The 15,048-nt window shown below is 43.9% G+C and overlaps 1 protein-coding gene across 3 annotated transcripts in view; it reads left to right on the top strand.

Annotated features, from left to right (window-relative positions):
• Window positions 1-14,407, top strand: part of LOC144807675 (uncharacterized) — a 75,596-nt gene extending 61,189 nt beyond the window's left edge. The window contains exons 2-3 of one of the 3 annotated variants that reach the window (XM_078673311.1): window positions 6,421-6,588; window positions 10,323-14,407. In XM_078673311.1, the coding sequence (XP_078529437.1) occupies window positions 11,039-12,220 (1,182 nt within the window). In that variant the 5' untranslated portion in view covers window positions 6,421-6,588; window positions 10,323-11,038 and the 3' untranslated portion in view covers window positions 12,221-14,407. The remainder of the gene's footprint in view (window positions 1-6,420; window positions 6,589-10,322) is intronic. The other 2 variants (XM_078673312.1, XM_078673313.1) reach the window with 2 other exon arrangements.
• Window positions 14,408-15,048: the final 641 nt, after the last annotated feature.

Below are 15,048 nucleotides of genomic sequence, written 5' to 3'. Positions count from 1 at the left end.
TTAGACAAATAGTCGTGTAACATTTATATAAAGCTTACTATGACTATATGAGGCGATCATGTGCTTGCATACATGGATAGCACATGATAGCATGTAGGTATGGTGCGTGGCTTGAAGGGTTTGCTTTTGCTATGATCCTATGCCGGAAGTGCTTCCATGTTGTGTGTGATGACCAGTTTTCATGTTAAGGGACATAGCGCCTTGAATAAGTGAGAGAGCCGGGTAGTAATGCAGGTTATGGCTTCCGGTAAGTAACTCTGCAGGTCCCTCTTTGGTATTTCTTACGATCACAGTCCACTAAGCTGGTTTCCACATTGGTCCTAGGAAGGCACACGTTGGAGGGAGAGAGGTGGGAGTGGCCAGCCTTATTGACGTTTGGTGTCCAGGTCTGCGTTCAAGAGAAGAGAGTTTATTTGCACTCCAAATCAGCCACATTCAGCACCAAGCAACAGCGCGCGCCGCCTCGGACGACAACACTCAACAAGTCTCTGAACAGTAGAAGCAACAACCATCCTGTGCAGAAATAGGTTTCCAGGGCAAACTGGCTGCGCCCGAGCACGGCCAACGCCGACATGTTATCTACGGCTGCTCCCAATGTGGTACCAATCAGGGCTTGAATGAATCACGCCAGTGAGGGAAACAGGACCCGGGGGCTGTTTCTTTCATTCACAGGGAGGCCGGCCCTGCCGCCGCCTGGACAAAGACACCCCGCCCACCAGACCCCCGGAGCAGGACCACGGGGCGGCAGGGAGGGAGCCGGGAGCAGCACGAGGGAGCTTGAGCGTCTGCAGTCTGAAGTGAAGGAAGGAAGGGTACGCCCTTTGTGTTCACTGGGGGCTGAAGAGTATTAGAAAGCCCCCCGGAACATAACCCCAGAGAGGTAGCTCTTCACAAGTCAAGCTGCAATCACTGAGATTTATAGGCAAAGTGTGGTTGTGTTAAAAAAAAATGCATGTTTATTATACACAAATCCCAGTATGAGGGGTGGAGGGTGGGGGGCTTTCAGTGAACACAAATGCACGTGAAAGTGTGCTATTTAAGGGCTCATACATGAGTGAGGCTCAAGTATAAAAATCATTCCACAGCGCGTCGCCCCTCGGTTACAGTTCTGTCTCTAGCGCCGTGAGGCATTTTGCTCCGCTAGATATGACTGTACTAATCCAATAACCTTGACGAGTTCGTCTCACATGCGGCGATCGTTTTAATGTATAGGTACAGAAGCCCATTGCAAATCATGCGCTTCCATGCGTCCTCGAGGGAATGAAGCGCTATTCAACGCTTCCAGCAGTTTACTTGATGAGTGTTGCAGCCAACTAAACAATATGCAAAGCCGACCTACGAAAATGGCGGCATGACTTTACGACAACTGACAGGAAAAAACGAGCACCTACGGGCACATGGACAGCGGGAGGGGGGGCGGGAACGGACAGTGGGAGGGGGGCGGGAACGGGCACACGGACAGCGGGAGGGGGGCAGGAACTGGCACACGGACAGAGGGAGGGGGGCAGGAACGGGCACACGGACAGCGGGAGGGGGGGCGGGAACGGACAGCGGGGCATCGCGCAACCCACCACTGAAAACGACACTTTCAAAATGGGCAAAACAAACATTAAAAAAAAAAACACCGCCCACCGCCGCAATGCCGATTGCAAGGGGGCGGAGAGGGAAAAAATTTACGGAACGCCAACGAATCGCCTCGGACAATGACGGACGCCACTCTTTTCCAATGGCTAGCCTCCATTTATGGAGCAAGCCAATGGAAAAGAGAGGCGGGACAAAGGCACATACTGTTCTCAAAAGATTTCGCCTGCGCGAACGCTGCTGTGCAGCGGATCGCCAGGCGAAACCTAATAAAGTTGGGTTGCCAAAAGAAACATGCCTGCTATATGTTGTTTAAAGATCTTGCAGAGACCTGCTCTTGACACTAAATTGAGTTACAAAATAAAAAAGTATGTATTAATTAGTTATGTGACTTTTCTGTCTTTATTCTCTTTAATTTTTAGTCATGGATCATTGAGGCATCTCTAGAACACAATTAAAGTGCTTTCTATTTATATTTGCTGTTCTAAGTATTCACAGATAAGTGCAAAAAATACAGCTGTATGTGACTGCTTATTTCTGGGCCATCAAAATAATGAGCTGGTAACCCTAATCATTAGACTGGAAGTTTGTTGCAGGATCAGCACATTATTTATTTCCTCCACCCTCGAACCCTGATTAATGCCATTATAGCAATAGTTTAACTTATATCTGAAACCCTACGCTTCAAGTTTCTGGAAATGCACCCTGCTTTCAGACTACTCACTTCTCATTCTCGCCTTCACTTTCACGTTCACCCTGCACTCCCAGCGATCACAATGCACTCACACTGATCACCATGCACTCGTAGCAATCACCATGCACTCATATCGATCACAATGCACTAACACTGATCACAATGCACTCACACTGATCACAATGCACTCACACTGAACACCATGCACTCACAGCAATCACAATGCACTCACACTGATCACAATGCACTCCCACTATGCACCCGCTCACCCTGCACTCCCACTGATCACCATGCACTCACACTGATCACCATGCACTCACACTGATCACCATGCACTCACACTGATCACCATGCACTCACACTGATCACCATGCACTCACACCATTCACCCGCTCGCCCTGCACTCACACTGATCACCATGCACTCACACCAATCACCATACACTCACACCAATCACCTTGCACTCACACCATTCACCCGCTCACCCTGCACTCACAGTGATCACAATGCACTCACACTGATCACAGTGCATTCACACTGATCGCCATGCACTCACAACATTCACCCACTCACCCTGCACTCACAGTGATCACAATGCACTCACACTGATCACAATGCACTCACACTGATCACAATGCACTCACATCATTCACCCGCTCACCCTGCACTCACACCAATCACCATGCACTCACACCATTCACCCGCTCACCCTACACTTACCGTAATCACAATTCACTCACACTGATCACCATGCACTCATGCCATTCACCCGCTCACCCTGCACTCACAGTGATCATAATGCACTCACACTGATCACAACACACACTGATCACCATGCACTCACAACATTCACCCACCCACCCTGCAGTCACAGTGATCATAATGTACTCACAGTGATCACAATGCACTCACACTGATCACCATGCACTCACAACGTTCACCCGCTCTCCCTGCTGTCACAGTGATCACTCTGCACTAAAAATTTGCTTGCATTGTTCACTCTGTACCTCACCCTGCAGTCACACGAGCACACTTCTCACCCTGCACTCATGTGACACTCCACTCACCTGTCCCCCCCCTTACTGCTCAGTCTGTAGCTCACTCAAACAAGGCCATCACTAACCATGCACTAATTCGTCCCACTCTGCACTTACAGCCGATCCCAAATTCATATGGTCACCTCACTCACCCTGCAGTCACTCCTTTTACCCTACTCTCACACGGTTGCATTGCTCACCGTGCAGTCACATGGGCACTCTTGTCACCCACACAGTGCAGAAGGTTAAGGTGCCTGGTACAAAGAAGATGTACCATGCACATCACAGAACTGAGTGTGAGTAAACTATGAGTAGCGCTATAAAAAAATGAAATGTTTGTCAGACAGGTGCTATAGAGAGATGAGGTGAATTGTTGGTGAGTGGTAGTGAGGGAATTCATGGAGAAGGTGGAAAGACTGTTGCACCGTGTGCGACCAGTGCTTGGACAAGCCCTGGCTGGGAGTGTTAACCCCCCCCTGAAGTTCGGGTCTAGTGGATCCCCTGCTTCTGCCTATTATTTACATTTGTAGTGCGCTACTGTTACCAAAAGGTGTCCTGGGGCTAATAACCATCTGCCTGCAATGTGAGAGAGGGATCCAGGGTTGGGAGAGGAGAGAAGAGAGGGATGGAAGGAAGGGGGTGAGAGGAAAGGGGCATGGGTAAACTGCTTAACTCTGCACAAGACCACCATGGTTTAAATGCACCCTTGCTGCTCCCGGCCATGGCCAGGTGAGCTTCTAATGTGGCAGCACGTATTACTGAGGATTGGGAGGCCCTTCACAGAGGTTGACTAGACATCTTTATGATGTTAATTGCTGTATTTTGGTTATAAACTGGTACTGATCGGGTAAAATCTTTCCTCAGTTTTACTATGTTTAAAAAAATTCTAAATAATAAAGCAATGCTACCCCAAAATACGCAGCATCATAGAACATTATTTACATTTTCTACTCACACAATTTAGTCAAGCCTGTCGCGTAATTTGGTCCTCACCTTCCTCATAACCCAGAGGTTTAGACATTTCTGTCAGGAGGGGGTCCTTACGTTTGAAAATGTTGACAGGGGGGTCTCGGCATCCAAAACTTTGAAGACCTCTGGACTAGAGGGTTTGTGTCTGCGCAGGAGGAGTCACATTCTGATAGCAAAATGGAGGACCTTGTCCAAAGGGGATTGATGTTACCAAGGTTTAACATCTTCAGTTACGACAGATAGAGAAAGTCCATGTAACTCGAGGTGCTTGAAAAGCTTACTGCACTCTGCTGGTGCAGGCTGCATGTTTATTCTCTAGTTGGCGTTTGCCAGGGCATGTTCAAATACAGTGGTTGAATTAAATCTTGGAGCAGCACTTGAAACGTTGAATTTTGGAGTCTTGTAGTATGTGCTGGATGCGGTAGAACTGTCTCAATGCTCTACGGAGCTCAGAAAATCCAGACTCTCCGTCCTCTCAGAGCACGAGGTCTGTGGCTTGAACAGTAGGACTGCAATAAAGAAGATGACCTAGACCGGTTCTACCTCTCCCGACCTTTGAACTACTGATCATTGAGGAAAGAAGCCCTTGTCTGGAAAGCAGATCCGCACAAGGTGCAGCTGACAGAAGTTCTGCCTCGAAGGAAGATCTGCACAGGGCATCGCTGACAGAAGCCCTGCCTGGAAGGAAGATCTGCACAAGGCGCAGCTGACAGAGGTTCTTACTGGAATGCAGATCTGCACAGGGCACAGCTGACAGAAGGTCTGCCTGGAATGCAGATCTGCACAGGGCGCAGCTGACAGACGTTCTGCCTGGCGGTGACCACAATGCAGTGAGAAACCCACAAAGCAAAAGATCCTTCAAGCCCAGCTAGCCACACTGGACTCAATGTACACCAAAGGCCTGATTTAGAGTTCAGCGGATGGTTTATTTCATCACAAATGTGACAGGTATCCTGCCTGCCCCATTAAAAATGCATTGCATCCTGTGGCAATTATAATAAGGCAGGCAGGATATCTGTCACATTTTTATGATGCCTTGGTCTAGTTTGCAGAGTTTTACTCTGCGGAATTCCACGAAGTGCTAGGGAAACTCCCCGCACTCTGCACACTTCCGCTACTGGCAGAGTTTGTTAAGTTACGCTGCTCTCACTGATTTTTAGTGCCAGGAGTTTAACCCGCACTGTAAAATCAGCACAAACAGCACTACGCGTCGCACCAGAGGGCGATGCTGCTTCTGCCACTCTAATTGATATTCTAATCGAATGGCAGCTTCATCAGAGAGAATGGCAGATTTTAACACTCGATTGGTTGCGACCTGCCGTGACCTCCCGCAATGAGAAATCTCACCAGTAGGAGGTCTAGCGCGTTATATTTTCTCACAAGCACTCGCCACCTTACCGTTGGCGAACCGCTTGAGAAAAGAACTCCGTTTTGCATGGAGTTTTTTGGACCAACTCCGCACAGAGTGCGGAGTGGTCAAAACTTTGCGAGGTCTGCCGGCAGAGCGGAATTCTTCACCCAACTCTAGTTTTGAGGGAATAATCTGTTGGACATACTCCTAACTAGGCCCTTTGTCTGTAATAAGTGTTGTAGAAGAAGTGAGATCCATGGCCTAGTGAGTATGAGGCAGTTATCTGACTTCTGATGAACCCCACGGAGTGAGTGCACAGCCAGAGGGCAGTAGGGGGGCCGAAGGACATGAAATTAGGTAAACTTGAATATGAGAAATATGGAAAGGTAGAAATGCCGCATCACCTGTGGATAACTGACACCTCCTCCTGCTCTTCCAAATGCCCATCCAGTCACAAATGGCATCCTGGGCCCCAAAAGTACAAAATCATGCCAGATGCCATGTAATGTTGGAAAAGGGGGTAAAAAGAGTAGAAGGCACACATCTGCTTCGGGGATATGTCAGGTAAATTATTGGTTGTGATGGATTCTCTATAAGTAGTAAATGACTGATATCGTTGAATAATAAATTATATGAATCAACTTTTGTTTGCCTTATCTGCGCTTATAATGTATAGGACAGGCCTTACATTGAACCCCTCGTTCTGTTTTACACAAAAGCCCCAGAAGGAGCTGCATCTTACAGAACTTTATCTGCTTTAGGAAGAACTAAAGACTTGCTTTTTAAAGTTGTCTTTCAGGGCCAGAAACGGGTGCTGTAAGCTGCACTAGTTTCAGGGAGATGGACAGATGTTATGGCGATAGGAAACCTCCCTCAACTCACAATAATGTTCCAATCTTCCAGGTTAGAAGAAACCAGAAATGCTTGAACCAAGGGAGCTGTTGAAAGTGTCAAAGGTAACTTATGAACTTATTAAGTGAATAGGAAAGGAACGAGAAGAGGTGTGTGAATGGAGTTACTTTGTTGTATACTTTGTAAAGAGTTACTGGAAATTTTGCAGCCCTTCCTGATCCATCTCTTTTTCTGAAATCTATTGTTGTTTCAATGAAATCTTGACCCTATGCGTCTATCTTAAGCTATACCTCAGGCACTTGGGTGCTCCGTGAGCGCCCTTACTTTGCTAAGTTACTCTGTAAACACTGGAAAATCACCTCCTTTTCAGACATTAATAAGATGTCAATAAACCAAACCGAAAACAGGGAGTCCATGAGCACAACACAAATGGCTAAGCTGCTAACACCCCTCTCAGTGGGTGTCAGGGATGCCCTAGTCATCCTCCAGCAGCTATCGCAAATCTCAAAAAGCACCTAAAGTATGAAAAAATACATCAAAAATAAATTCAAAGGAGAATTGGTCGACAAAATCCATAACCATCTGAACGTGGATGACCATCAAACAGACTCAGTGAACAGTCCTATCATCTGGCTGTTCCACTTGTGCATCAGCAGGTCTCTTGATCATCGAGACCTCATGCCGCACATTAATGGTACCGGATCTGGTCCACACAAACCTATGAACCGCCTTATGATGGCTGATTATTGATGGTTAGAAACTAAATTAGAAAAACAGTGCAACATAAACAAAACCTTAGTGACTTAAAATAGGATGGTGTGTCCTCAAAAACTACTATTTTAATACCTGTCAGGGCACACCCCCTGATTAAAAAGTAGAACAGTGCAATTGACAGTGTGACCAAATAACTGTCAAATAAATGGGCCAACATGTTTCTGCCTTGTGGGCAAACCATCCCCGGCTTTCATCAGGGCCTCTGCTCATACAAAGTTGCTACTGTTATTAACGTGAACAAATAAACATATTTAATTAAATAATAAATGTTGGTAGCGATACAACCTGTACCAACCGTGATTCTCTAATCCTCCTTGTCAGTAGATGTATGACGATCTGTGAGGAAAACATATATTTTTAATTAAAATGTATATATCAAACCCCAGTGCTCTCTGAAACAATTTCTGTAGAATATCAAATTCTTTTCTCACCTAAGTTGACAGGGGAAAAGACCTCACCTCGCCTGGACAAAGCTCAGGACTAGGAGGCCCCGCACTGTGGAAACAGGTACAAACAGACAAAAGACAGACATTCTGTGTGACTCCTTATTCAGCAAGTATCCATGTCAATGTCTATTGACTGCTTTCTGTCACCCTACTCCACTCCAACACAGTGAATCAATCGGTGATCTGTCCTAGTGAATGACCAAAGTCTCAGTGTTCACAAAATATATCTCTCTATGACAAACTTACATGTTTATATCTAAAGAATTCATCTATTCTTACTCCAAAATGCGATTTTACTTCCTTATTATTAATTTGTACACTTCCCAAATAAACTAGATTGCAAGGAATAATATCGTGTCATAACTACATCGCAACTTCAGCAGTGTATCTGGAAAAGCAGTACAATTAAAAAGAAGTATGCCTCTGGAGGTGACACGCACACGAAGGTGAAATAGTGCCGGGGGAAGAATCGCAAAGGATAAAACATCTTACATCTCGAGCCTCGGTGCCTCCCCCTAGTCTCAGGAGAGACATAGAGGTACCGACGGAGAGGTGAGCAGCTGCTCTTTTCAATTATCCTTCTTTTTAATTGTACTGCTTTTCCAGATACACTGCTGAAGTTGCGATGTAGTTATGACACGATAATAGTCCTTGCAAACCAGTTTATTTGGGAAGCGTACAAATTAATAATAAGGAAGTAAAATCGCATTTTGGAGTAAGAATAGATGAATTCTTTAGATATAAACATGTAAGTTTGTCATAGAGAGATATATTTTGTGAACACTGAGACTTTGGTCATTCACTAGGACAGATCACCGATTGATTCACTGTGTTGGGGTGGAGTAAGGTGACAGAAAGCAGTCAATAGACATTGACATGGATACTTGCTGAATAAGGAGTCACACAGAATGTCTGTCTTTTGTCTGTTTGTACCTGTTTCCACAGTGCTGGCCTCCTAGTCCTGAGCTTTGTCCAGGCGAGGTGAGGTCTTTTCCCCTGTCAACTTAGGTGAGAAAAGAATTTGATATTCTACAGAAATTGTTTCAGAGAGCACTGGGGTTTGATATATACATTTTAATTAAAAATATATGTTTTCCTCACAGATCGTCATACATCTACTGACAAGGAGGATTAGAGAATCACGGTTGGTACAGGTTGTATCACTAACAACATTTATTATTTAATTAAATATGTTTATTTGTTCACGTTAATAACAGTAGCAACTTTGTATGAGCAGAGGCCCTGATGAAAGCCGGGGATGGTTTGCCCACAAGGCAGAAACATGTTGGCCCATTTATTTGACAGTTATTTGGTCACACTGTCAATTGCACTGTTCTAGTTTTTTAATCAGGGGACACACCATCCTATTTTAAGTCACTAAGGTTTTGTTTATGTTGCACTGTTTTTCTAATTTAGTTTCTAACCATCAATAATCAGCCATCATAAGGCGGTTCATAGGTTTGTGTGGACCAGATCCGGTACCAATAATGTGCGGCATGAGGTCTCGATGATCAAGGGACCTGCCGATGCACAAGTGGAACAGCCAGATGATAGGACTGATCACTGAGTCTGTTTGATGGTCATCCACGTTCAGATGGTTATGGATTTTGTTGACCAATTCTCCTTAGAATTTATTTTTGATGTATTTTTTCATACTTTAGGTGCTTTTTGAGATTTGCGATAGCTGCTGGAGGGTGACTAGGGCATCCCTGACACCCACTGAGAGGGGTGTTAGCAGCTGAGCCATTTGTGTTGTGCTCATGGACTGCCTGTGTTCGTTTTTTTTTTTTCATATAGTGTAGCTGGGGATGTGAACCAGGTTAGGGTCTTTAAACTTTGGATCCCTTTGACCCCTCTTTCTTGGATTGTTCGTACACATTAATAAGATGTCACCAGAACTTTTAGATAAATATCTGTGTTTGATGAAATATTCCTTGCTAAGTTTCAAAAGCGATAAAGAAGAAGGGGGTGATTTACTAAGAATTTGCACTGTGTTTGTGTCACAAAAGTGGCACAAAATCGTTTTTTCCTAATTTACTTTCCAGCGCTAAACTTGTTTAGCGCTGGAAATATCGTTAAAGTAATGTGACACTGCGCATAGCATTGTTTTGCATTACTTTGTGCCATGGGGGCCTGCCAAGGGTGGTGCATGGGCGTTCCTGTGCAACCACAAAACTAGGTGCAAGGAAGGAGAAATACTTTGACGTTGCATGCTTGCTACACTGTGCAACACGTATGCAAAATGGTGAAAGCTTTCCCTCATGTCGAGGCATAGTAATTTGTACAGGAAGGGTGTCCTTCCTGTACAAAATCCATGCTGGACTCACACACACACCCTAGCGCTCTGGTGCTAATGTGTGTGCATGGCGCAGGGCCGCTGTAATCAGTGCCGACACAAGGGAAAGGGAAGGAGAGAGCCATATCTCTGAAAATATGTTGCTCTCCTGTTCCCTTCCTGTCGCGCCACGCAGCGTAGCCTCGCGGGGGAGGGCTGCGCTGCATTGTGTGGAGATTTGGTAAATCTCCCCTGAAATGTCTTTTACAACCAGTTAAACATTGTGAATTCTCATTCCATTATGTTTCAATTTAGTAATTTTAAATATCTTTACATCCAACAGAAAACAAGCGTGTGTGTGAAATGACTATCAATAAAGAAGTGAATGCTGTAAATCTTGAATAACAGCAGAAATAATGAGCTACAGTATTCAGGAAAACCTCACCGCAGTCGGCGACAGAGGAACCTGCACACAAATTGACAGATCCCGAATGAAGCATCAAGGGCAGTTCAGTGATTGTAAGAGCCTGAGCTGAGCACCTCCACACCACAAGACGAAGAAATGACCTTAGGAAAATTAAGGAAACAACAATAACAAACCACCTCCTGTATAAACACGTGTCAAATACCAACTTTAATCATGGGATCGGTATGATGTGATTACCGCAGTGCTCCGTTTTCTAAAATGAAGACAAGGCATCATTCCGTGCTCTAGGTGAATTGTAAACTCTTTCTGGACAAACCACAGCAACCAGAGAAGAGCACAACAGAGCGGAGCCGGACAACTGACGGGTAAAGGAAAGAGGAGTTCTTCAATCTACAATACAACAGACTGTCCCAATTTGTACCGGCCAGAAGGAAGATACATCTTTACCCGCAAGCGTGCATAGCCATAATCCAATCTAAAGGCACAATTACCTACAAAAACACCTTCTACATATTAGGAGTGTAGCAAATATTTGGTGGCTATTGCATTTTATTATTAAAACAGAAATCAAACGTGTAAAATACCGCACACATATAAAGTGTGTGAAAAAAAAAACAAGTGCTTCATCAGTCATGTTGGCCCATCAGGAAATACAGTCAAGGGATGTAGACAAATATATACCCGACCCACAGACACTAACCAAGAAAGAAGAATCATACACATACAGCGGGAGCTTTCGTTTGTCATCACTACTCAAGCTTAATCAGCACACGTACACAGGACAAAAACCATTCAAGTGTAGTGAATGTGTCAAGAGTTTTAGTAGGTTATCAGAACTACAAAGTCACCAGCGAACACACACAGAGGAAAAGCCATTCAAGTGCAGTGAATGTGTGAAGTGCTTTAGTCGCTTATCAAACCTCCAAATTCATCAGCGAACACACACAGGGGAAAAGCCATTCAACTGCAGTGAATGTGTGAAGTGCTTTAGTCACTTATCAAACCTCCAAATTCATCAGCGAACACACACGGGGGAAAAGCCATTCAACTGCAGTGAATGTGTAAAGAGCTTTAGTCACTTATCAAGCCTTCAAATTCATCAGCAAACTCACACAGGAGAAAAGCCATTCAAGTGCAGTGAATGTGTAAAGAGCTTTAGTCAGTTATCAGACCTAAATAGTCATCAGCGAACACACACTGGGGAAAAGCCATTCAAGTGCACTGAATGTTTGAAGAGCTTTAGTCGGTTATCAAGCCTTCGAAGACATCATCGAACACACACAGGAGAAAAGCCTTTCAAGTGCACTGAATGTGCAAAGTACTTTAGTGAGCTATCAAAACTTCGAAGACATCAGCGAACACACACAGGGGAAAAGCCATTCAAGTGCAGTGAATGTTTGAAGAGCTTTAGTCGGTTATCAAGCCTTCAAATTCATCAGCAAACTCACACAGGAGAAAAGACATTCAAGTGCAGTGAATGTGTAAAGAGCTTTAGTCACTTATCAAACCTCCAAATTCATCAGCGAACACACACCGGAGAAAAGCCATTCAAGTGCAGTGAATGTGTAAAGTGCTTTAGTCAGTTATCAAGCCTTCGAAGACATCACCGAACACACACAGGGGAAAAGCCATTCAAGTGCACTGAATGTGCAAAGTACTTTAGTGAGCTATCAAAACTTCGAAGACATCAGCGAACACACACAGGGGAAAAGCCATTCAAGTGCAGTGAATGTTTGAAGAGCTTTAGTCGGTTATCAAGCCTTCGAAGACATCAGCGAACACACACGGGGGAAAAATCCCTATCATTGTATTGAATGTGACAGTAGTTTTCGCGACTCTTCAGCATTAAGGAATCATCAGCGAACACACACAGGAGAAAAACCATTCAAGGGCAATGAATGTGTGAAGAGCATTTTTAATCGATTATCAGACCTACAAAGACATCAGCGAACACATACGGGAAAAGCCATACCATTGCAATGAATGTGTGAGGAGCTTTAGTCAATTATAAAGCCGTCAAAGACACCAGCGAAGACACACAGGGGAAAAGCCATTCAAGTGCAGTGATTGTGCAAAGGGCTTCAGGACGTCATCACTCCTACAAAGTCATCAGCGAACACACACAGGAGAAAAGCCATTCAAGTGCAGTGAATGTTTGAAGAGCTTCAGTCAATTATCAGACCTACAAAGTCATCAGCGAACACACACGGGGAAAAACCCTATAATTGTAGCTAATGTGACAGTAGTTTTCGCAGCTCTTCAGCATTAATGTATCATCAGCGAACTCACACAGGAGAAAAACCATTCAAGTGCAATGAATGTGCAAAGTTCTTTAGTCGGTTATCACAACTTCGGAGTTATCAGCGAACACACACGGGGAAAAACCCCTATCATTGTAGTGAAAGTGACAGTTGTTTTCGCTTCTCTTCAGCATTAAAGTATCATCACCGAACTCACACAGGAGAAAAGCCATTTAAGTGCAATGAATGTGGGAAGAGATTTAGTCGATTATCAGAGCTACAAAGTCATCATCGAACACACAGGGAGAAAACATAGAAGGGCGCTGAAAGTGTGAAGAGTTTTTGATAGAAGACCCGACTAGCAGTAAAGAAGAAAAACAGATAAGAGTATTTGCAGAGTAATAAAAGTGTTAGTTTCCAGAGATTGTTCACTTCCGTACACAAAGCAAAGCGACATGATGCACCAGGATACACAGAGGGAAGCGAGCACAATGTGGATTAAAAGAAAAGCAACATTCTTGATTTTTATTTGATGAAGAAGAGATACAAAGAAAAAAGTTCAATCACACCTGATCACACTTCCTGTAAAAGCAACACTGAACAATACAGGGACTAACCACTGTATTTTCAGCTATCTTGTAGGATTAGTGATAAAATCTATAAACCCAACACACCCAAAGTAGGCATGTTGTCAGGGCTCTGGAGATGGAAGCTTCATTGGTAAAATGTATGTATTACTATTAACAAATGCCACTGCAGTATATGTAATGAACTCAAGTGAAGCACAGGTGTTCAAGAAATAACCTATTTTTAGATATATCAGAGCATATACCTTGTTTTTAAGTAACGTTTGCTGCATCTTTTACACACTGTTTTTGGTTGATGGATCAGCTCGTGTCTCAGGTCTTATAACTAAGTGTGACCCATGGCTCCTCTCCAACTGGGCTCTCCCTATTCATTTTGTGACTTGCCAAACTCAATTTGTTACCAGAATTGAGCCACTGTTAGCAGCAGACTCTGTTTGAAGAATGTGGTGAAATAGCGAAATTCCACATCAAAAGCATATATGTGCTAGGACAATCTGTTGAACTCCGAGCAAATCGTCTTCCACACTGATTGTCCTTTGTCCTGAATTGTGCCTCAGGATTTGTCATATGAATGCCAGCAGTGACATTCATGAAGCTAAAGGTAACAGGAGTGTGTGGGAGATAGAGAGGGGGAAAGATACAAAGAGCGAGAGAGACAAAGAAAGGGGGTGAAAAAGAAAAAGAAATGGAAGGAGGGGGAACGGCAGGTGATTTGTATTCAAATAGAAGATGCAGCCGAAAACTTGTCAATGTGTGACATCACCATAGAAACGGGCTGAATACCTGTGAATTTATATAATTATTTTTAATATCTATAGACCCATGTCATTTAATAAACGGCACAAATAAGGAAAATAGTGAAGGAGCCCATTATCATATGCAAATCACAATGATGTCACAAGTAGTGACGTCACAAGAATTGATGTCAGGCCCTTATAATAATTTTCACATGAAAGATCGACGGCCTGTTTTAAAAACAAAAAGCAAGAAACATAAAACATTGTAAAAAGAAGATTTTGGTATCAGTTTTTATACATGATGTGTTTTTCCCACTATCAGTTTGAAACTAAACTCGGAAATGACTGAAAGTGTAAATATTTTTAAACAGATATGTGGAACTTGGAAATTACATTTTTAAACAGTTTTCAGCGAATAAATAAGATGTGCTTTAATTTGTGTTTGTTTCCTGACGTTCTTTATCCAGCCCCTAAGCCCCAAAGTGTTTCACATTTACAGTGTATTAAACATTAGAGGGGCTGATTTCTCTGTTCCTCTCTTGCGCCACTCACACAAATAAATAAAGGGATCACTGCTAGTTGGACAGACAGTTACAAACACTCTGAGGCCTGTGTCTGCAGATGCAAGAAACAAAGTACGAATTCCAAGTCGCAGGCTAAAGAGCTAGGTGGAACTGTGTCCCTTTTCTAGATAATAGTGGGGGCACCTCTTCAAACTGTGTCAACCCCCGACTTGTGCCGTGCTGAAAAAGCAATAGTGAATTTGAGTAATTTACGATGAATTGAAATGAGAGAAAGAGAAGAAGAGAGCGAGGTGCAGGACATATTGAAGAAAAAGAAAAAAGAGACACAAGATTTTACCCTGTTCTGTGTACAAGCATTTTACGTAAACATGCTGTGCTGTGCGTTGTGAACAGGCTGTCGCCCCCCTTTGTATGTAAATGAGCTTCTGTAACCAGACACCCCAGGCTCCCATCTCTTCTAGCGTGGATGATAATGTGAGCACTGTAAGGTGATCACAAACAAGGGCTCTACTGAGAAATAATTGGCTTCCAGGTCACACAGCTGTGGTTATGTA

Source organism: Lissotriton helveticus, chromosome 1_2 (assembly GCF_964261635.1).
Source record: "Lissotriton helveticus chromosome 1_2, aLisHel1.1, whole genome shotgun sequence".
NCBI lineage: Eukaryota > Metazoa > Chordata > Amphibia > Caudata > Salamandridae > Lissotriton > Lissotriton helveticus.
The sequence above is the reverse complement of the archived record's forward strand: the minus strand, read 5'-3'. Positions and strand labels throughout refer to the sequence as shown.